Source organism: Syngnathoides biaculeatus, chromosome 9 (assembly GCF_019802595.1).
Source record: "Syngnathoides biaculeatus isolate LvHL_M chromosome 9, ASM1980259v1, whole genome shotgun sequence".
Lineage (NCBI taxonomy): Eukaryota > Metazoa > Chordata > Actinopteri > Syngnathiformes > Syngnathidae > Syngnathoides > Syngnathoides biaculeatus.
This window is the reverse complement of record NC_084648.1, coordinates 21,618,536-21,638,992: the sequence shown is the minus strand read 5'-3', so window position 1 is coordinate 21,638,992 and position 20,457 is coordinate 21,618,536. Positions and strand designations below refer to the sequence as shown.

General features: G+C 53.5%; 3 protein-coding genes across 3 annotated transcripts; 1 reads left to right on the top strand and 2 right to left on the bottom strand.

The window, feature by feature from the left end:
* Positions 1-720: 720 nt before the first annotated feature.
* On the bottom strand, positions 721-8,067 carry tmem178a (transmembrane protein 178a). The gene is made up of 4 exons (XM_061828653.1): positions 7,486-8,067; positions 2,847-2,960; positions 2,616-2,753; positions 721-2,538 (listed from the first exon to the last, which is right to left on the bottom strand). The coding sequence occupies exons 1-4, from the start codon at positions 7,949-7,951 to the stop codon at positions 2,303-2,305; spliced, it is 954 nt and encodes a 317-aa protein (XP_061684637.1). The 5' UTR covers positions 7,952-8,067; the 3' UTR covers positions 721-2,302.
* A 3,903-nt stretch (positions 8,068-11,970) lies between these two features.
* Positions 11,971-15,203, top strand: soul4 (heme-binding protein soul4). The gene is made up of 6 exons (XM_061831089.1): positions 11,971-12,126; positions 12,614-12,792; positions 13,682-13,767; positions 13,848-13,989; positions 14,288-14,471; positions 14,708-15,203. Exons 2-6 carry the CDS (start codon positions 12,630-12,632, stop codon positions 14,880-14,882), a joined length of 750 nt encoding a protein of 249 aa, XP_061687073.1. The 5' UTR covers positions 11,971-12,126; positions 12,614-12,629; the 3' UTR covers positions 14,883-15,203.
* A 545-nt stretch (positions 15,204-15,748) lies between these two features.
* Positions 15,749-20,274, bottom strand: eif4a3 (eukaryotic translation initiation factor 4A3). The gene is made up of 12 exons (XM_061831086.1): positions 19,976-20,274; positions 18,660-18,732; positions 18,512-18,578; positions 18,111-18,173; positions 17,902-18,034; positions 17,494-17,574; positions 17,279-17,420; positions 16,877-17,015; positions 16,691-16,806; positions 16,483-16,590; positions 16,280-16,407; positions 15,749-15,823 (listed from the first exon to the last, which is right to left on the bottom strand). The coding sequence occupies exons 1-12, from the start codon at positions 20,127-20,129 to the stop codon at positions 15,807-15,809; spliced, it is 1,221 nt and encodes a 406-aa protein (XP_061687070.1). The 5' UTR covers positions 20,130-20,274; the 3' UTR covers positions 15,749-15,806.
* Between the last annotated feature and the right edge of the window lie 183 nt (positions 20,275-20,457).

Sequence of the window (20,457 nt, the reverse complement as noted above, 5' to 3'; positions counted from 1 at the left end):
TCTTTGGCTTTCCGCAAAGCGGCAACCGTTGGACCGAGATGAGCAGATGACGCGTTTTAATTCTGCTGCAGACTTGATGGAGGACGTGGTAACCGGAACCGAGAGGAACGCCGACCGCGTCGTCACACCACGTGACCCAAATGGACCAATCGGGAGGGATGATCCCCCAGGCGGCATCGAGGGGCCGCATTGCGTCGGTCACGTGAAAAAGCGCAAGCGCGAGAATACAAAGAGGCCTTCGCGTACGTCAGGTTTGTGCCGCTCCGAGGTGAAAGCCAAGCCGACCTCCACGTTCCATTTATCGAAGGGAAGTCCTCCCGAGGGGTCCGACCCACAACTGCGATAACCACCTTTTCGCTGATCCTCACAAGGGTGCTCGCCGTGTGCGTGACGTTTGCTTTGTGTTCGTGTTGTGTGAGTCTTGATTTGTCTTTTGCGTGAGCGTTTTGACTTTTGCTCCGTTTTGCGCGTCGGCTCGTTTGCTTGTTTTGTCTCTTTGTTTGTTTACAAAGCTCCAATTGAACCGCTTTGCACTTTGCGAGTTTAAATGAGCATTTTTTGGCGCCAAAAGGAGACGGGTCGGCGGGATGTCGCGTCGGATCTTGCTCCCGCGAGCGCGCAGCAGATGGTTTGTTTGCTAACAACTAAACGTTCGTTGGTATGGAACTTGAGCGCTCTGCTGTGAGTTGTGTGTGTCGCCCCAATGAACACGCGCACACGGGAAGATAATGAGTGTTTATTAAGCGTAAGCTAAGAGGCACACGTAATTGGTTGATTCCAGCAAAGTTAGCCGTCGGATCTTTGATTGGACCAAGCGTACTTTTGCAGCTTGCGGGCGGGCCTCGATTTTCACAATTTCAGAGGCAAACGTCGTCTTCAAATTGTTGCGGTCGTGACGGGCCCGGTGAAAAGCAAAATTGAGCATGTGCGCAAACTTTTGGAAAGTCAGACGAAGGAAATATTTGTTACCTCTCGATGCTCCTTCAGTTGCCGTGAAACGAAGAAATTGGCACGTCGGCAGACGCGCGAGCGAGGTCGAAGCTTGTTGGAAAGGAATGCACGGTCTTTGGTGCGTATTGTCGAGCGAAGAAATAAAAGGCTTTTTGCGATCATACCTGATGATATGAAAAGCTCAACTTTCATCCGATGACTCGATTGTTGGCCACGCGACTGGACTACTGAAATATTCATTAGATGCAGTTCTACATTCAACTCACGGTTACATTGTCAAATTTTAATTGTCACATAAAATCCTTCCCTGTGTGATTAAGATGAGAAAACAATTATTAAAGATATTTTTTATATTTTCATCCTTGGAGTGTGTGCTCATTTGTGTGTGTGTGTGTGTGTGTGTGTCACGGACGTGTGTACGCCCCCGAAAGGTATTTGAAGAGGTTGTGATCGATGCCCCCTAAAGACGACGGTCTCGGGACTTTGATGCCACCGACGCGATGGTCAACGGGGGGGGGGGGGCGCCCTGTCTGACCCCCCCCCGCAATGCCTACAAACGGACGCCTTTGGAAGTCTGGCGGTGGCCGTAGGCGCAGAATGGCAGCCGTGACAGATTTGGAGTGAATATGTGCAACTGAAAAGTGTCTAGAAACGCACTGCACAAATAGAAAGCACTGTTATGATTATTTTGTGATCATTTGGGCGCATGTGTGTTTTTGTGGTAGTGTACGTTAACGTGGATGCGTCCCGCCGTCCCTTTAAGAGGCCTGCCGTCGGTGTGTCGAATAAAGGGTCGTCGTGGAAACAGCAGGTCAACAAATGGACTGATCAGAACTTGAACAAGTGTCCCTCCGCCCGCTTCACTCTCAAATGGACATATTTTTCCGCGGCGACATTTTCCTGCTGTTAGCGGTACGCAGGCAAGATGTGCGTCTCCAGTGTAGTTTCACGCCGCGGCTGGAAGTGACGAAAGAGCACTTGAGTCCGTCGTGTTTGCGCCGAGCTGCTATTTGCTGCTTTTCAAACAGTCCGTCTACGTTGCTTCACATTACAGGTTCGCATTAAGCTAGCGGAGGACCCAAATACGCGGCGTGTGTGCGCTTACGGGCGTCATCTCACGTCATCGTGTTTTTCGCTAGCCCGTCCGCGTCGTACGTTAGCGTGAAGCGACCGGAGCGACGTTTACGTTTGGTTGGGAAAACTTCAAAGTTGTTTCTTGTTTGTCGTTTGGAATAAATGCGCTTTGGCTGCAATATCACCACAAGGACTAGAATCGGGCACGTGTCACGTCACGCTCCGCTGACATTATTTACACTTGAAGAAAGAGCAGTTACCACGGCAACCGGCCAGGTCAGACGGCCGAGGCGCGGGGGGCCGCCTTGCGGCGGGGGGTCCCCGCGGGCGGGAAGGCGGCGGCCAGGCACCCGGACGCCAGGCTCAGCGCCAGGCCGGCGCCCGCCAGGCCCGCGGACCAGCCGAAGCCGTGGTCCACGTCGGCGGGGAGGCCGTAGATGAAGGGCGGCTTCCTGGAAAGGTCGTAGGTCACGCTGGCCGCGTACGTGCAGAGCGAGACGCCGCAGAAGGTTCCTGAAGCACAGGCGACACGTTGACGCCGCGGGTCTGGCGGGTGGAACGTCGGCACTCGCACTCGCACTCGCACGCACCCGCCATGAGGAAGAGCAGTCCGGCCAGGCGGCGCGTCAGGCTTCCCTCCCAGAAGAATCCGACTCCGGTGACGACCATCCCGCACAGCAGCACGGCGGCGGCCATGCCCAGGAAGCCGGCCGTCATGCGGCGCAGGTCTGCGGGCGGGAAGACGGGGCTGCGTTTCCGTGGCGACGCGCACCGGTGCCAATGTGCCAGTGTGCCAGTGTGTGTGCGCGCATGCGACTCACGCAACAGATGCCACTCGTCCTGCTGGATGCTCCTGGTCAGGTTCAGAGGGATGTTCCGCAACCTGATTGGCTGAGAGAAATGATACTTGACTGCTGTGCAGCGCTCTGCGATACCTGCGCACACACACACACAAACGAACGTCGCGCGACCTCGCTGGTAAAGTGGGCCCAGAACGAGACCGCGGCCGAAGTCGTCCGGTCGGCCTGGAGTACCTGGAGGGAAAGTCCCAGAAACCCGGGTCCCTCCAAGCTTATGTGGCTTTTCTTGGGCTTTAGAAAACATGACGTGACTCCGCGGAGACAACGCAATCTGCTAGCATGTACAAAAGCTCAACGCGGGGGGTGTTGCAAATGGAAGCGGACTTCTGGACTTGAGAGAAGCTTTGGGCACGGTCAGTCACAAAGTTCTCAGAACTCAGTTGACACGCTAGAACTGTTGTCCCTGTCGTAGATGGAATCACACAATGTGGAGTGCCACAAGGTTCAATGGTCGGACTCCTGTAGTTTGGCCTTTACATTCTCGCCGCCCATCAATCCTTGTGGATCACCGAAGCGCCTCCGGAAGAATGGCCAAAAATTCCCCGCCGCGCACTCGTAAACTGTGAGCAAGGCCTTCCCCGCGAGAGTCGAACCCGAATGGGAGGTCACTCAAGTTTACATCCGCGTGAACCGAAAATGACGCCAATACGGTGTGGTTCCCTGAAATTGAAAAACGCTACGGTAATCCGTCCGTCTGCGGCATGAGCCGAAACTGACCCACAGAGGCAAACCAAGCTGGTAAATATTCAGCGACGACGGTTTACGGGGTCGGCTCGCCGTGACCTCCCTTCCGCCCGCTGGCCGATGGCGATTTTAGTCAACGCGGCCGCTTTCTCGATTGATTTTGTAGCGTATTTAAATGTCTCATCCGGTCATTTTGCTCCATTTGTTCTCGCGGCGCCGTTTTTGTTGTCGTTTTGTTCCTTGTTACAGAAAGGCGAGGAAAAAAAACGGCCAACAGAGACCCCGCCGGGTGGCGTCCGAGCCGGTACCGGAAGAACTTCACTGGTGCGCCAGGACCACCAGATGCAGACCCTTCCCACTCTTTTGCCCTCGTGACAATGAGATAGCAGCCGCCATCTTCTTCTTCTTCTTCTTCTTTTCCTTTCGGCTTGTCCCGTTAGGGGTCGCCACAGCGTGTCATCTTTTGCCATCTTAGCCTATCTCCTGCATCTTCCTCTCGAACCCCAACTGCCCTCATGTCTTCCCTCGCCACATCCATAAACCTTCTCTTTGGTCTTCCTCTCTCTCGCTCTTTTGCCTGGGAGCTCCATCCTCAGCATCCTTCTACCAATATACTCACTCTCTCGCCTCTGAACACGTCCAAACCATCGAAGTCTGCTCTCTCGAATCTTGTCTCCAAAACATCCAGCTTTGGCTGTCCCTCTAATGAGCTCATTTCTAATCCTATCCAACCTGGTCACTCCGAGCGAGAACCTCAACATCTTCATTTCTGCACCTCCAGTTCAGCTTCCTGTTTCTTCAGTGCCACCGTCTCTAATCCGTACATCATGGCCGGCCTCACCGCTGTTTTGTAAACTTTGCCCTTCATCCGAGCAGACACTCTTCTGTCACATAACACACCAGACACCTTTCGCCAGCTGTTCCAACCTGCTTGGACCCGTTTCTTCACTTCCTGACCACACTCTCCATTGCTCTGTATTGTTGACCCCAAGTATTTGAAGTCGTCCACCCTCGCTATCTCTTCTCCCCGTAGCCTCACTCTTCCCCCTCCACTTTTCTCATTCGCGCACATATATTCTGTTTTACTTCGGCTAATCTTCATTCCTCTCCTTTCCAGTGCATGTCTCCATCTTTCCAATTGTTCCTCTGCATGCTCCCTGCTTTCACTGCATATGACAATATCATCTGCGAACATCATGGTCCAAGGGGATTCCAGTCTAACCTCATCTGTCAGCCTATCCATTACCACTGCAAACAGGAAGGGGCTCAGAGCTGATCCCTGATGCAGTCCCACCTCCACCTTAAATTCCTCTGTCACACCTAAGGCACACCTCACCATTCTTCTGCTGCCATCATACGTGTCCTGTACTATTTTAACATACTTCTCTGCCACACCAGACTTACGCATGCAGTACCACAGTTCCTCTCTTGGTACTCTGTCATAGGCTTTCTCTAGATCCACAAAGACGCAATGTAGCTCCTTCTGACCTTCTCCGTACTTTTCCACGAGCATCCTCAAGGCAAATAATGCATCTGTGGTACTCTTTCTAGGCATGAAACCATACTGTTGCTCGCAGATACTTACTTCTGTCCTGAGTCCAGGCCTCCACTACTCTTTCCCATAACTTCATTGTGTGGCTCATCAACTTTATTCCTCTATAGTTCCCACAGCTCTGAACATCCCCTTTGGTCTTAAAAATGGGAACTAGAACACTTTTCCTCCATTCTTCAGGCATCTTTTCGCCCGCAAGTATTCTGTTGAATAAGTTGGTCAAAAACTCCACAGCCATCTCTCCAAACTGCTTCCATACCTCTACCGGTATGTCATCAGGACCAACTGCCTTTCCATTTTTCATCCTTTGGAGTGCTTTTCTAACTTCCCCCTTGGTAATCGTTGCCACTTCCTGGTCCTTCACACTTGCCTCTTCAACTCTTCCTTCTCTCTCATTTTCTTCATTCATCAACTTCTCAAAGTATTCTTTCCATCTATTTAGCACACTACCGGCACCAGTCAACACATTTCCATCTCTATCCTTAATCACCCTGACCTGCTGCACATCCTTCCCATCTCTATCCCTCTGTCTGGCCAACCTGTAGAGATCCTTTTCTCCTTCTTTCGTGTCCAACCTGGTGTACATGTCTTCATATGCCTCTTGTTTAGCCTTTGCCACCTCTACCTTTGCCCTACGTCGCATCTCGATGTACTCCTTTCGCCTCTCCTCAGTCCTCTCAGTATCCCACTTCTTCTTCGCTAATCTCTTTCCTTGTATGACTCCCTGTATTTTGGGGTTCCACCACCAAGTCTCCTTCTCCCCTTTCCTACCAGATGACACACCAAGTACTCTCCTGCCTGTCTCTCTGATCACCTTGGCTGTCGTCGTCCAGTCTTCCGGGAGCTTCGGTTGTCCATCGAGAGCCTGTCTCACCTCTTTCCGGAAGGCCGCACGACATTCTTCCTTTCTCAGCTTCCACCACATGGTTCTCTGCTCTACCTTTGTCTTCTTAATCTTCCTACCCACCACCAGAATCATCCTACATACTACCATCCTATGCTGTCGAGCTACACTCTCCCCTACCACTACTTTACAGTCAGTAACCTCCTTCAGATTACATCGTCTGCACAAAATATAATCTACCTGCGTGGTTCTACCTCCGCTCTTGTAGGTCACTATGTGTTCCTCCCTCTTCTGGAAATAAGTGTTCACTACAGCCATCTCCATCCTTTTTGCAAAGTCCACCACCATCTGCCCTTCAAAGTTCCTTTCCTGGATGCCGTACTTACCCATCACTTCTTCATCGCCCCTGTTTCCTTTACCAATATCTCCATTACAATCTGCACCAATCACAACTCTCTCGCTGTCTGGGGTGCTCAGAACTACTTCATCTAGTTCCTTCCAGAATTTCTCTTTCAACTCTAGGTCACATCCTACCTGTGGTGCATAGCCGCTAACCACATTGTACATAACACCCTCAATTTCAAATTTTAGTCTCATCACTCGATCTGATACTCTTTTCACCTCCAAGACATTCTTAGCCAGCTCTTCCTTTAAAATAACCCCTACTCCATTTCTCTTCCCATCTACTCCGTGGTAGAATAATTTAAACCCTGCTCCCAAACTTCTAGCCTTACTACCTTTCCACCTGCTCTCTTGGATGCACAGAATATCAACCTTTCTCCTAATCATCATGTCAACCAACTCCTGAGCTTTTCCTGTCATAGTCCCAACATTCAAAGTCCCTACACTCAGTTGTAGGCTCTGTGCATTCCTCTTTTTCTTCTGACGCTTGATCCGGTTTCCTCCTCTCCTTTGTCTTCGACCCACAGTAGCTGAATTTCCACCGACGCCCTGCAGGTTAGCAGTGCCGGGGGCGGGCGTTGTTAACCCGGGCCACGACCGATCCGGTATGGGATTCTTTAGATGAACGCTCATATTTGTTTGGCACAGTTTTTACGCCGGATGCCCTTCCTGACGCAACCCTCTGCATTTATCCGGGCTTGGGACCGGCCTACAGATTGCACTGGTTTGTGCCCCCATAGGGCTGCATTAGCAGCCGCCATCATATTTTTTTTTTTTTTTTGCAAAATCGATTCACTCTCTGAATGGCCAACGTACATCAGTCGCAAATCTGGATTTATTTATTTTTTTTTTAAGGTGCTTTTCTATTGGCTGCTGCGACCACTGAAGCTCTTTTGAATGTCGTCGTGGTTTTCATGCGGACAATTTGAAAATCGGAGAATTTTCAGAATTGCAGCAAGCTGATTTGAGATGATCGGAACGACGTCAAGTTCCAATTTTCGGGACTAAGCCTTCGGCAATTTGAATGTGTCCCGTCCCGGCGGCGTCCTCGAGAGGGAAAAATAATAATAATAATAATAATAATAATGATGATAAAGCGAGACGACGGGACGGCGCACCTCTGTCGACCAGCTTGTCGATGTCCGGGTCCAGTCCGCCGAAGTAGCACTTCCTCCAGAGTCCGGCGTGCGTGGAGAAGAGCGGCCGTCCGCACTCGGTCTCCAGGATGCCCATGCCCAGGATGGCGCGCCAGTTCTCCAGGAGCTCGTCCTCGCGGCTGCCCACGTGCACGGGTTTGAGCAGGGCCACGTCGCGCGCGCCTCCGCCGCCGCCGCCGCCCGTGTCCAGCAGCGGCAGGTGGTAGATGGGCATGTCCCGGTTCTGTTGCGCGTTGGAGTCGGCGCCCTGCCGCTCGCAGTTGTCCCGGTGGCGTCGCGTGTCCGTCTCGTACCAGTGGTCGGTGCCGATGGCCGTGACCAGCAGCAGCAGCGAGAGCGCGCTCAGGGCCAGGCTGGCGGCCGCCGAGGCGCGGACCGCGTCCGGCCGGACCCGAGTCGCGCGCCCCGCTTGGTGCTCAGCGGCCATGGCGTCGTCGTGCTGCCATCTCGGGCCGCGCCGCCGCCGTCGCCGCCGCCGCCGCCGCAGTTTTTGCCCTCGAGAGCGCGCGCGCTCGCGCAGACCGGCTCGCCGGCCGTCGTCCGTCAAGCGCGTGTCCGCCGGCCGCGGGAACTTCCGCCGCGGCGCCTTCACAATAACGGCGCTGGCGCTCGCCTCCGGACGCTTTTCCCCGAGTCCGTCGGCAGGGCGGCGAACGACAAAAACAAGGAAATCAAAACAATCGGTGATTGCGAAAGCCGAATCACTTCGGTCCGTTCGATCTGAACGTCAGGCGAACCGGACGCCGCCGTCGCTGAAGGGCGGGGTCCGTCCGTTTTTGTTTTTTGGTTTTGGGGTGGGGGGGGGGGGCAGGTCTTTCTTCATGAACATCTGACATTGCGCCCCCATTGGCAGCTTCTCATCAAATTTGCCGCAATCACCGACGATTCAACGACTCGCCGTTGTGCGTCCCGCAGGTCCCAAATGGTGAAGCGCCACACACGCCTGACTTTGGCCCGGGCGACGCGAGATCGATTCCCCCTCGGCGTCGACGTCCGCCCGGCGACCGGTTCGAGGCTCTCCCGTGACCCTTGTGAGGATAGGCGGCTCGGATGATGGGCGAATGGCTATTTCTGTCCCACATTTACATTTCAGAAAACGCGGCAGGGTTGCTTGCGTTTGCTCGCGTGATTCAACGGCGACATTCTTTTCGAAGAATAGAATTCAAAATTAAAAAAAAAAAAAAAAAAAACAATCGTCAGGAACCGCTGGAGGCGTTCCGAGCGGGTTCGCGATCCGTTCGTTGGCCGATTGGCTGCAACGTAAGCCAATCGGAATGCGAGATTGACCAAGTCGGTGGCCTCATCGTGTCAAACAAAACCAGCAGTTATTCAACTTTGACGTATTTCGCGTTATTTTGAATTTTTACCCTTTTCCAGAGCTGGACATTCATCACTTCACATTTCACATTGTTCTTCCATTTCCATATTTGCACAGCAATACATATCCATAATTCCTTAATTTGACTGATTTGAACGTGGCGCTCGCTACTCCGGCAACCCCGGAATACATTTTTCCAGTCACGTGACTGGCCGCCTTCGACTGAATTCCTCGGCTTTTATTTGTAAAGGTGACAGGAAGTGGCCGCTTGCCGCCACTGCGGCACCGGCAGACTTTTTTTTTTTAAAGCCATATTTGCATCGTTTCCACCCGCGCGTTTGTGCCACATTCGTACGTGCACGTTTGTGTGAATATCTTTGTTAAAGAGTTACGGCGAGTGTAGGAGTGCGCGTGCACACCTGCCGAGTGTGCGCGCGCGCGCGCACCAGCCAACGTGCGAAGATGGCCGGCGCGGTCACGTCAAAAAAAAAAAAATCGTGATAAAAAAAGAAAAAGTTGACCATTAAGTGTGATCAATAATTCATAAAAGTCCCTGCAGCTGCTTCCTGTAACGCGACCCCTCCCACTCCCGACCCCCAGAATAATCCTTGGAATCATCACGATGGAAAGTTTGCATCGGTCCGATCCAGGTGGCGCCTTTCGTCCTTCGCGTGCGTTTCAAGGTCGCTCTGCACTTTTTTCGGCTCGCCGTCGCCGTCCAAATGCTGGCTTTAGTTCTGCAACGCTCAGACGGAGGTCAGCGCGCAACTTCCACAAACACACTCAGTGATACGGATCAATACGCTGGAGCGTTTCCCACGATCCCAAGCGGAGTTAAGCCCCTCCCATCAGAAGATGATCGAGCGCCCCGTCAGCGGGAATCGACTCGCTCTGCGCGCCAGCTAAGCTAATAAACAATCATTGCGTTGAAGCGCCGGAGGTCAAAGGTCAGGACGAGACGTCGCGTGACCTTTCACCCTCTGGCGCGGGGGTCACCTCAGCCCCCCACTTTTGGGGCTGCAGGCTTCCAAACCATGTCACGGTGGCCTCACAGTTCTGGTTCTGAGGACCGGGGTCGAATCCCGGACCCGCCTGTGCGGAGTTTGCGTGTCCTCGCCGTGCCTGCGTTGTGCGGCTTTCCTCCGGGCGGCCCTCCCACGTCGCCAGAACGCGCAACGTGAATCGAAATTGGCGACGGATCGGGCTGGGATGGGCTCCGGCACTCGCCGCGACCCTTGAGGATAAGCAGCTGAGAAAATGTAGCCACTTTCTGTGCCAGCGTGAGAAACCGATAGCGGTCGCGTCAGATCGAATTTGGGTTTTGGGTTCACGGTGTGGGCGGAGCTCATCGACGAGGAGCGTCCCACCATTGAGGCCGCCGTTCTGTCAATGTCGGCTGCTGCTGTGAGCCCCAATAAACCCGAATACGGTACTCGGGTTCCGACCGGAACGAGCGGCCCGAATGCTCAGCTGACGGCCGAGCCCGGCGGCGTCGGATGCGCTCCGTTGTCACAAAATCCGAGCTGACGGGGCCGGAAAGCGAAGTTCAGCGAGTCGCTCTCTTATTTAGTAAGCGGGCACCGTTGTCAAACGCGGCAAGCGGGGGCCCGAGAGCCCCTGCGGACCCCTCAACGCGCGGCCTCATTAAGATTTCCAACGTCGCTCGTTACGCGCACACAAAGGCCGCCCCCCCGCTGGCATGACGGCGACTCCCTGCAGTCCCGTGAACTCATTAGTACCGTTCTCTTTGGTCTTTGGACCTGATGACGTCAGATATATATATATATATATATATATATACGAGTACGACAGTAGACTGCGCGGACCGATCAATGTCTTCAGTTCTTCCGTTCCAATTTCCATCCTGCCGCAGTTGAGGCAAAAGGCACAAAAGGCGGGAAACGGAAAGCCAAGAGTGCGCCCCCCCCCGGGACGAAATGGACGCCCACCACAAAGCGCTCAACACCGCGCCAAAACCATCCAGGGAGAAAACTCTCCATCATCTTCATCCTCCTCATCTTCTCTTCACTTCATCATCACCATCATCCTCAGTCTTCGTGTTTCCACGGCAACGCGGAACAACCGCTCGCCGTTTCCGTTGCGACAAAGACGCCCGCTGTGCGGCCGGGGGGGAGGGCGTTGCCGTGGCAACTGAGGAGCTTGCTTCCAGCTGTACCTAATGGAGTGTCCGGCCACAGCGGGTTCGGCGGTAGGAGGCGGAGCCCGGCGACCTCCACTCCGTCTGAATAATTTATTGATCGGCACTGCGGCAGTCGGGTGGGGCACCGGCAGGAGGCCTGATGAAAATTTGCTTTGCTTTGTTTGCTCGCTGGTTACCTTTGACCTCGTGCCTGACAGCAGGGAAATACTCACAAATTACAACACCGGGTCGCGTTCCACGGGCCTCCCACGTCCGCGTTCATCATTCAGTTTGATATGAGGTATCGCAATATTTGACGCGGTGAAAGGAAGGAAAACTGCAGTAAATCCATGAACAAACCAATCAATCCGATCGATCAAAGAAAGAGAAGGAAGGCGCTGCTCTGCTGCCCCCTGGCGGAAACGCGTCTTTTGTTGTTGTTGTTGTTTTAACGGGGCCCAGAAAGCTTTCAAGCCGATTTCTGCCATTAAAAAAAAAAGAAAAGTCGGGTGGTCGTTTTCGGGGGTGCGCATTTTCCCCAGCAGAATTAATTTACTTATGTATGTATTCATTTATTTTACAGGGGGGAATGCGCTTCTATAGGAACGGGCACAACCACATTAAAAACTGGCAGAATTTGATGTTGGCTCAGATAAGCGACGACAAACTCCACGATAGAGTGACATTAATGAATTCATAATAATAATAATCATCATAATCTTTATTTTGTACTTGTATCATCACCGGTGGTATTTTCCCGTAATTATTGTTTTTTTTTTTTTTAACTGGCCGAAATACGCTTCCATAAAAAGGCTTCCAAAAGCTTTTGTGCCAAGATATATATATTTTTTTAATAAAGAAAAAAAAATTGTAAACTTTTTTTTTTTTTTTTAAATGAATGGGATTAGTCCTTTTCCGGTCTTTTTTTTTTCTTTAATAAAGATTCCTTTTGTAGTTCGATTCCGCTCCTATTTCGGGGTGTTTGCCGGCCTTCATAGAAGCGCACACTCGTCCGGTTTTTTTTTTGCGCTCTTACTTTGAAGGAGGCCGGAAGTGGCGCGTTTGCCGTGTACGGACGACGTCTCCGCCGTCGCTGCTGCCGCTGCCGCTGTTGCCGCTGAGCCCACTCGTGACGAGCGAGCAGGTAAAGACGCGCTCGTGCTCGCGCGGGCCATCTTTTGGTTCCGTGGCACTCGCGGCGTCTTCTGACGTCAGCTGAGCTGAGCTCAAGCGCGCGAGCGACGCGTGTCGTGACGCCGTCGCGCTACACGCTAAAGGCTAGCTTCTCGCGTAGCTGAGCGGAGTGACGTCATCTCAGGTCGTCACGTAAACAATGAGGAAAAACGATCAGTCGGTCGTCACGGTCACGACGACATATTGGGTGTTTTTCTCGTGGCCGACGATGACTCCAAGTCCCCTTTTCGCACCGGTGACAGGTGATTGGCGTGACGCCGTCGCGCTACACGCTAAAGGCTAGCTTCTCGCGTAGCTGAGCGGAGTGACGTCATCTCAGGTCGTCACGTAAACAATGAGGAAAAACAATCAGTCGGTCGTCACGGGCACGACGACATATTGGGTGTTTTTCTCGTGGCCGACGATGACTCCAAGTCCCCTTTTCGCACCGGTGACAGGTGATTGGCGGGCGTCATGGCTTTGATCTCCTTGGAAGACCTCGAGGGATTGGACGAAGACGAGCAGCCGGACGTCGACGTCGCCGACGGCTCCGAGCCGATGGGGGAGGAGCCCTCGGACGGGCTGCTCGCTCATTGGAGGGAGGTGGCCAGCACGCATCAGGTCGCCGTGCCGACAGGTGACGGCGAGGACCTCGTGAGGATCAGCCGCTCGGAAAGCGGCGTCGGCGATTGGGCTCAAATCCTTTCCGTCCGTTTTTCCGAAGCGCTTCTCCCCCCCCGACGGGTTCGGGCCACGCCCCGAACGCAATTTGCTGTCGGACGCGTTTCACGTTCTTCTCCAGCGGCCTGGAAGTGCGACACCGTAAAACGGCTCGTGAAAGACGTTGAGACAAAACGCCGGTAAGGGGAGGGACCTTCTCGCCAAGCTCCGCCCCGTCCCAAATCCGAAGAGCGAGTTCGATGCAGTACGAGCAAGATCCGATTCGATTTGGAGTTAACGAAGGGGGGGGGGGGGGGGGGGCCGCTAGCGGGCCGGTCGCCGTCGCCAAAGAAACAGGAAGTCCGCGCCGCCGTCCCGGTTCGCATTCGATCGGACGTCAACTGAGCCCGACGCAAAACGTCGAAAGTCAAATGGCCCGACGAACGGAAGCTTCCGTCCGTTCCGTCGCTTGGCGGGAAAGGCCGCGGGAGTCGCGAGGAGGTCCCTCCCCTTTCCGGGTGTCTGCAATCATCTTTGAAGTCTTTCACTTGTTTTGAGCGTCCAGGCCACCGTATTTTCACCCGCCCCCTCACTCCTTTGCATTTTTGGGGGGATGATTTAAAAAAAATCATTGATATTGGGAGACTCTCCATCCTCCATTTTGTTTGACTTTTTGGCGTCTTCCCATTTTTTTTTCAGGATAAAACATCTGAATGAGTTCCGTGGTACTTTTTTCTAATGACGGGCAGTTTTTTGGCGACGGGCGAGCGGTCGGTTCTCGAGTCTACGAGGTCGCCCGCCGTGATCGCTCCTCCCCCGACAAAATCCGCCCGGATGAACGATCGGTCGCCGCTTTGTTTTTGTAGAAATGGTGGGCCCCATCCACGAAATGACACGCAACAGCCAGCAGAGGGAGCCCGTCCCGTTCGTGCTGATTTCCCGCCAGGAGAAGGTCAGTCGCTCGCTCGCTCGCTCGGTCGACCGCCGGACCGACGTCACGCCTGACTCGTGCGTGCGTGTGCGTGCGTGCAGATGGGCGAGGCGCTGTGGGAGGAGCGCGTGTACCCGGCGGGCAAGTGGGCGTGCGTGCGCCAGGCCGAAGAACTTTACGAGCAGAGCATCTCCAAGAGCTTCATGAAACTCATGCGCTTCATTTGCAAGGAGAACTCGGCGGGTGCGAGCAAAGCCTGCACGCAACCACACACGCTCGCGTGGACGTAGCACCAGCTGGTATACAAGTTGGTACATGCACCATTATCTGGTATAAACAGTACACGCCACAAATGAAGGTATACACGTAGCACACCCGCACATTCCCGAACCGCGCCACTCTCAACACACAAACGTGCTCGCAAAGCCGACTTAGCTTGACTTGAGTTTTTCAAGATGCGCGTCGTAGTCGGCTTCATCGGTTGACTTTGGCGGATTCTCGTTGAACGCGGCGGCGCCATAGACGTGCAACCTATTGGCAGGTCGCCATCTGGGCCTGACGGTTCCGGTGGTGAGCACGGTGCTGGTGAGGGCCGACGGCGAGACGCTGGACAAGGACGTGGTGACGGGGTTCTACCTGCCCGCCGCCTTCCAGGACGCGCCGCCTCACCCGCACGACACCGACGTGGACGTCGCACACCGCGAGGCCGTCACCGTCGTCGCCAGGTGAGCCGGCGCAGTCGTCTTGTCAACTCGCGCGTGCCAAATCCATCGAGAGAAACGCAGGCGGGAGAAAGTCTCACGTTTACGTGTCCAAACAAAGAAAAACAAATTGGAAGCGACACCACAGAGAGGGAGGAGACCGGTAGATCGGTGTCAAATCATACAAAAAGAAAAGAAAACAAAAAAAATATGTCTGCCTCGACCGAAGCCACGTGTGCCGCGTGTCGCCCTCGGGTCAGGCCCTTCTTCGGGACCACCACCGAGGAGACGGTGACCCGGCACGCCGGCCTGCTGCGCGAGATGCTGGGCGCCGCCGCCGCCGGGCAGCTGCGCTCCGACGTCTTCATGGTGGCCGTCTACGAGAACCCGGGGGTCCCGCGCCGCCGCAACGAGATCTGGTTCCTGCGGCGGTAGGACCCGGACGGGACCCCCCGCGTGAAGATTTTGGGATGTCAGACAAAAGAAGAAAACATTCCGATGAAAACGGACGCTTTCCGTTTCAAGGCCTCGCGGGACTGTTGCTATAGTAACGTGCTAGGAAAAAAAGGAAGGCGGCCATGTTGTGTGTGTACCTTGTTGGAGGAAAACCTCTTTGAATTTGAAAGGTTTCCACAAGTCTCTGTTTTTTCTTCTTGCTTTCGCAATAAATGTTTGCACAATTCTGTCGACAAAATAAGTTGAATCCAATTGCAAAATCAAACGTTTCTTATCTTTAATAAAGTTGAAAAGACTCCACGTTTTTTTTCCTTCTCATGTTTTCATAATATGGAGGTGTACAATTCTGAAAGGACTCAGATCGGACCGCTCGCATTTGAAATCCGGGTTTTTGTCCCGCTCGCACGAGGTCCTCCCGGCGGGACGCGCCCGAAACCTTTCAACCTCATTTGCGTAACGGGGAGAATTCAGAAAGCGGCCAAATTTCCTTTAATCGATTTTTACTAAACTTCTGTATCGAAGTACATCAAACGACCTCCTGTGTTTCGGTTTTGTCAGATGTTGCTATAGCAACATAGGCCAGAAAAAAAAACGCAGAAAACTGACAAAAGCAAAAAAGACACACACTCGTTTGAAAGAAAGTTATGTTCATATTTGTGCATGGAATTTTGCAACTTAAAAAAAAAAAAAAAAAGGATTCCAATCAAAAGCTTTTAATTCCAAAGGTTTCCAAGAAGTTACATTTTTTCATAAATGAAGTAAACGTCAAACAGTTACATGGACACGGGCTTGACAGTCGTTGCTATAGTAACGGGAGGGGCGGGAGGGTGGGTTCTTTATTTACAAAAACAAGCAAGCGACGGCCCTCCCATTGCCGTAGCAGTCCTGGTCCGGCCGAGCGCATCAGATCAGATCGGCCACTGCGGACGAAAACAAAATCCATTTTTCCACTTTGACCTCGAAAAGAGGAGTCGTCGTTTTGGTGCACTTCCCGCCACATCCCGACAGTACCGCAAAATGGTCGCCTGGGCGGCAAGGGCAGAAATGCAAAAGGTCCCCCCCCCCCCCCCCCCCCCCCCTCCAGCCGGCGATCGTGCGCTTGCGTGGGTCCCGCTCACGGGTCCGGTGTCAACGCCGAAAAGGTCGCGGCTCGACAAAATCCTCGTCGGGGGGCGACGACGCGCCAGCCCACCTCGCGAGGGATCCTTTGTCGCCGGCGAGAATTCAAGCTAACGTGCGGTTCATTTTTGTGATTTTAGAAAATACTTTTGTAAACGTTGTTGTACGTAATCATTCGGAAAAGACCGTCTCAACTTTTCCAGTACCGAAAAAACAAAAAAAAAAAGACGGACGAGGCCGGACGTCGTCGGTCGTACCGTTCATGGGCATCTCGTCGATCTGCGTGGAGTAGTACTGCTCGATGTCGCGCAGGATCCTGATGTCGTCGTTCTTCACGAAGTTGATGGCCACGCCTTTGCGGCCGTAGCGGCCGGAGCGGCCGATCCTGGTCGGGAAGGGTCAAGGGTTAGGGTTAGGCCGCGCTTGGCCGAGGAGGGGTGGGCGCGCGCGTCCTACCGACCTGTGGATGTACAGCTCTCGATTGTTGGGCAGGTCGTAGTTGATGATCAGCGAAACTTGAGGGACGTCCAGACCGCGTGCCCACACGTCCGTCGAAATCAGCACGCGGCTGACGCGCGCGTCAGAAACAGTCGCAGATACGTCAGTAACCCGCTTTCGCCTCCGAGGCGAAGACTGGAATATCGTCTGCACCTGGGCGGTTTCGTTACCTGGCCCCCGAGCGGAACTCCTTCATGATGGACTCGCGCTCCTTCTGCGGCATGTCCCCGTGCATGGACGACACGGTGAAGTTGGCCTCTCGCATCTTCTCCGTCAGCCAGTCCACCTGAAAACAAGGCAACGGCGTCACCGAGACCGCCGCCGAGACGCCCGGGCACGCCGCCGACGTCGCCGACCTTCCTCTTGGTGTTGCAGAAGATGACGGCCTGCGTGATGGTGAGCGTGTCGTAAAGGTCGCACAGGGTGTCGAACTTCCACTCCTCGCGCTCCACGGCCACGAAAAACTGCTTGATGCCCTCCAAGGTCAACTCGTCACTGCGGCGCACAAAAAGCGTCGCAACGTTCGCCGCGTGGACTTTGAAAAATGCGGCCGGTTTCCCTTTGGTGAGGAAATGCGGACGCTTGGAAGCGCTCAAACGGGTCCAAAAGTGAGGCTTTAATATTTGGACTTGTGGGAACGCTCGAGGTCACGACGCCAAGTTGGTTGAGAGGCGGGCACGACGTCCGAGACGTGCATTCATTGCGCGGCGGCGACCCGATCGGAAATCAAAGCCGGTATGGAACGCTAAATCTCGTACCGCTTGACCAGGATGCGGATGGGGTCCGTCATGAACTTGTTGGTCATCTCCAGGATCTCGTGGGGCAGCGTGGCGCTGATGAGGACCACTTGCGTGGCGGGGGGCAGGTAGCGGTACACGTCGTAGATCTGCTCCTTGAAACCTGCGTGGCCAATCGGAGGTCAGATTTGACGAGGCTCGCTGGATCCGCTCGCCGCCGGTGAGGTCGGCCCCACCTTTGTTGAGCATCTCGTCGGCCTCGTCCAGAACCAACATCTTGATGGCGCGCGTGCGGAGACTCCTGCGCCGGATCATGTCTGGAAGCAAAAACAAGGAGGCGGCGCGCGCCCACATTTCGCCGCATCAGTCGCTCGCTCGCTCGACCGGGGACACCCGTCCGCCCGGCAAAAGTAACGGCTCGGTTGCCTCGGGCGCTCGCCCGGCATTTCACGCCTTTGCCAGATTTTGGTTTTTTTTTTTTGGGCACCTTCCCGTGCACAAGCGCTGCGCGAAGGCTGCGATTGGCAGTCTTGCTCTGCCATTTTGGAGGCGCGCAAAGCGAATTTCATCTCGCAATCGGCGACGCGGGACCGCCGACGCGCAACCTTTGGAAACAGTCGCAGCGGCCGAGGCCGCCGACTCACCGAAGACTCGCCCCGGCGTTCCCGATACCACGTGCTGGCCGAAGTCCAACTTGCGAATGTCCTCCCCCACGTTGGTCCCCCCGATACACGCGTGGCACTGAACGTTCATGTAGTCTCCCAGCGCCAGCAGCACCTGAACGCACCACACGCGCGCGCGCCTTCAGCGGGAGGGGTGGCGAGGCCGAATCGGGGCGGGGGCGAGGCCCTACCTTCTGGATCTGTCCAGCCAGTTCTCTGGTGGGTGCCAGGATCAACGCCTGCGTCTCCCGCACCTGGGAAACAAACAACGTGGCGCCGCGTCACAAAAAAGTGCTACTTTTGTCCTCGACTTCACATTCATTCCAAAGAAGTCAACAGTTTATGACGCCACAGCGCAGACGGATTTCGTCTTCACTCAGACATCTCAGCTCATCGGGACTCCACCGTTAGTTCGTGTTCCGTTTCAGCGTCAACTCCGGTCGGGGCCAATTGACAGCTGGAAGGTTGGGTTTTTTTTTTAAATTGAAAAACCATTCACAATTTTGCAAACGGCCGATTATCGTCAAGTGAGTTCAATTCGCAACGCGAGCCTGGAAAAAGTGACGAGTGTGAGAATCGAGACGCCGCCGACCTGGATGTCCAGACACTGCAGCACCGACACGCAGAAGGTGGCCGTCTTCCCCGTTCCGGACTGGGACCTGGTGGGGTTTAAAAAGGAAGAGAAAGTGGGTGGTTCCGAAAGTTGAAGCGCTCTCCGCGGGACCGTGAGAGGTTCTCACTGGGCGATGACGTCTCTGCCTTTGATGATCTGCTTGATGGCTCGCTGCTGAATGGCCGACGGCTTCTCGAAGCCTGAAAGCAGGAAAAAGCCAGAAAGGTGGTTTTTTTTTTTTTTGTTCTGTCTTTGCGACAATCATTGTTTGAAAACCTCGGAATGAATATTTAAAGCGAAACCCGATTGGGTTGAGGAGTTTTATTTGTGGCACCAGGAAACAGAATCGAGTTAAGGGTTCACGTGGGGAGGCCAGCATGCGGCACCGTGCAACTGGGCCCGTTGCCTTCATCGCTTTTACATATTGGAAATGACGCCGCATCAGTCAGTCCTCATTAGGAAACAAATTTAAACGCACAATTGTCGTCACCGAATGCCAAGGCTCCAAGTTTGGGCTATTTTGACCTCCATAGGCCGTGTGCCTTGCTATCAAAGTGTCAATTTCATTTCAAACAACTTCCGAGTGTCCGGAAAAGGCCCCTTTCCGTTTGAGTCCGTCTCGGAGCCGCTCGGCCCGCGTTTTGCTTTCCTCTAACCGGTCGCCTCACGTGCTCGTGATGTCGACGGCAGATTTGCGCCAGCCAATAATGTCAATAAAATGGAGAAATGATGAGTCTGAGACTCAGGAACGTGTGGACCACGCAAATTTCCATTTCATGATCACAGACGATATTCCATCCCCAATTTCAAAAAGGTTACTTTGGCTAAACATGGCACCTTGGCTTTCATTTGAACTAGATTCTTGTTTGAAACGCATTCAATGAATCACGAAGCTAACAAAAACGGTAACCTTTGATGAACTTCCACTCCCAAGTGTTGGCATTATATGATCTTCATGTCTTCAAAGTTAACAATCTACATTTTGATTATGTACACAAGTATGACTTAGACACAAAATTAAATGGCAAGAAGCCCCGATTTACGCGACTTCAAATCCATAAGTTAAAAAAAAAAAAATCACGATATTTTGTTAACACAACAGAGGAGTTGTCCTAAGTGTTTATTGGTGCATTTTTGGGGATAGGGTACCAGAAGTGCTCCTATTAACACCGTTCAATGTGAGTTAGTGGGCGCTTAGCAGAGCAGAAAGGGTTAACGCTACGTTGCCACTTTACACTTCACACAGTTCATTTCGTTTTGTTGGCTAATCTGAGCCTCGTGTTGGGGTCGCGACACGCGTTCTTGACGAAAAAAAAAAAAAAAAAAAAAAAAAAACGAGCAAAATAACAAAAACAAAGCGGGATTTTCAGTTTTCGTAAACGCGGCGTCGTTAGCATTTTAGCATCAGGGGGACTATGGAGGCCGCGCGGATCCCCGGCCTACCGTAAGCGTAGATGCCGCGCAGCAGGTCTTCCCGCAGGCCCATGGTGTCAAAGGTGGGGGTGACGTCCACCTCCTCGCTGGTCTCAAACTCCACCTTGGTCATGTCCTCGTCCTTCAAGAGCCTCTTTCGACTCTGCACGCCAGTGGCGGCCATTTTTTTTTTTTTTGGACACGAATTAAAAGCGTGGGGGGAAAGCTAGTGGCGGAGCTAACAATAAGGCGTCGCACCGCTCGAAGCTAACGCCGGAAAAAGCGCGTGTCGCCAGGATGACGCAGGGGTAAGCGACGCTGGACGTTACGTCATATTCCCTCGCCGTCCCCGTCACTTCAACTCTTGTCTTTGTCATCAACATGCATTCACACGGAATTTGTCCTCTGCATTTTACTCATCGCATTTAACACACGCGCGCTGTTGCCTTGGCACAAAAGTAAACCAAGTAAAAATGGGTCGAAAAATTAAGAATTCAATTTCAATGTCCGTG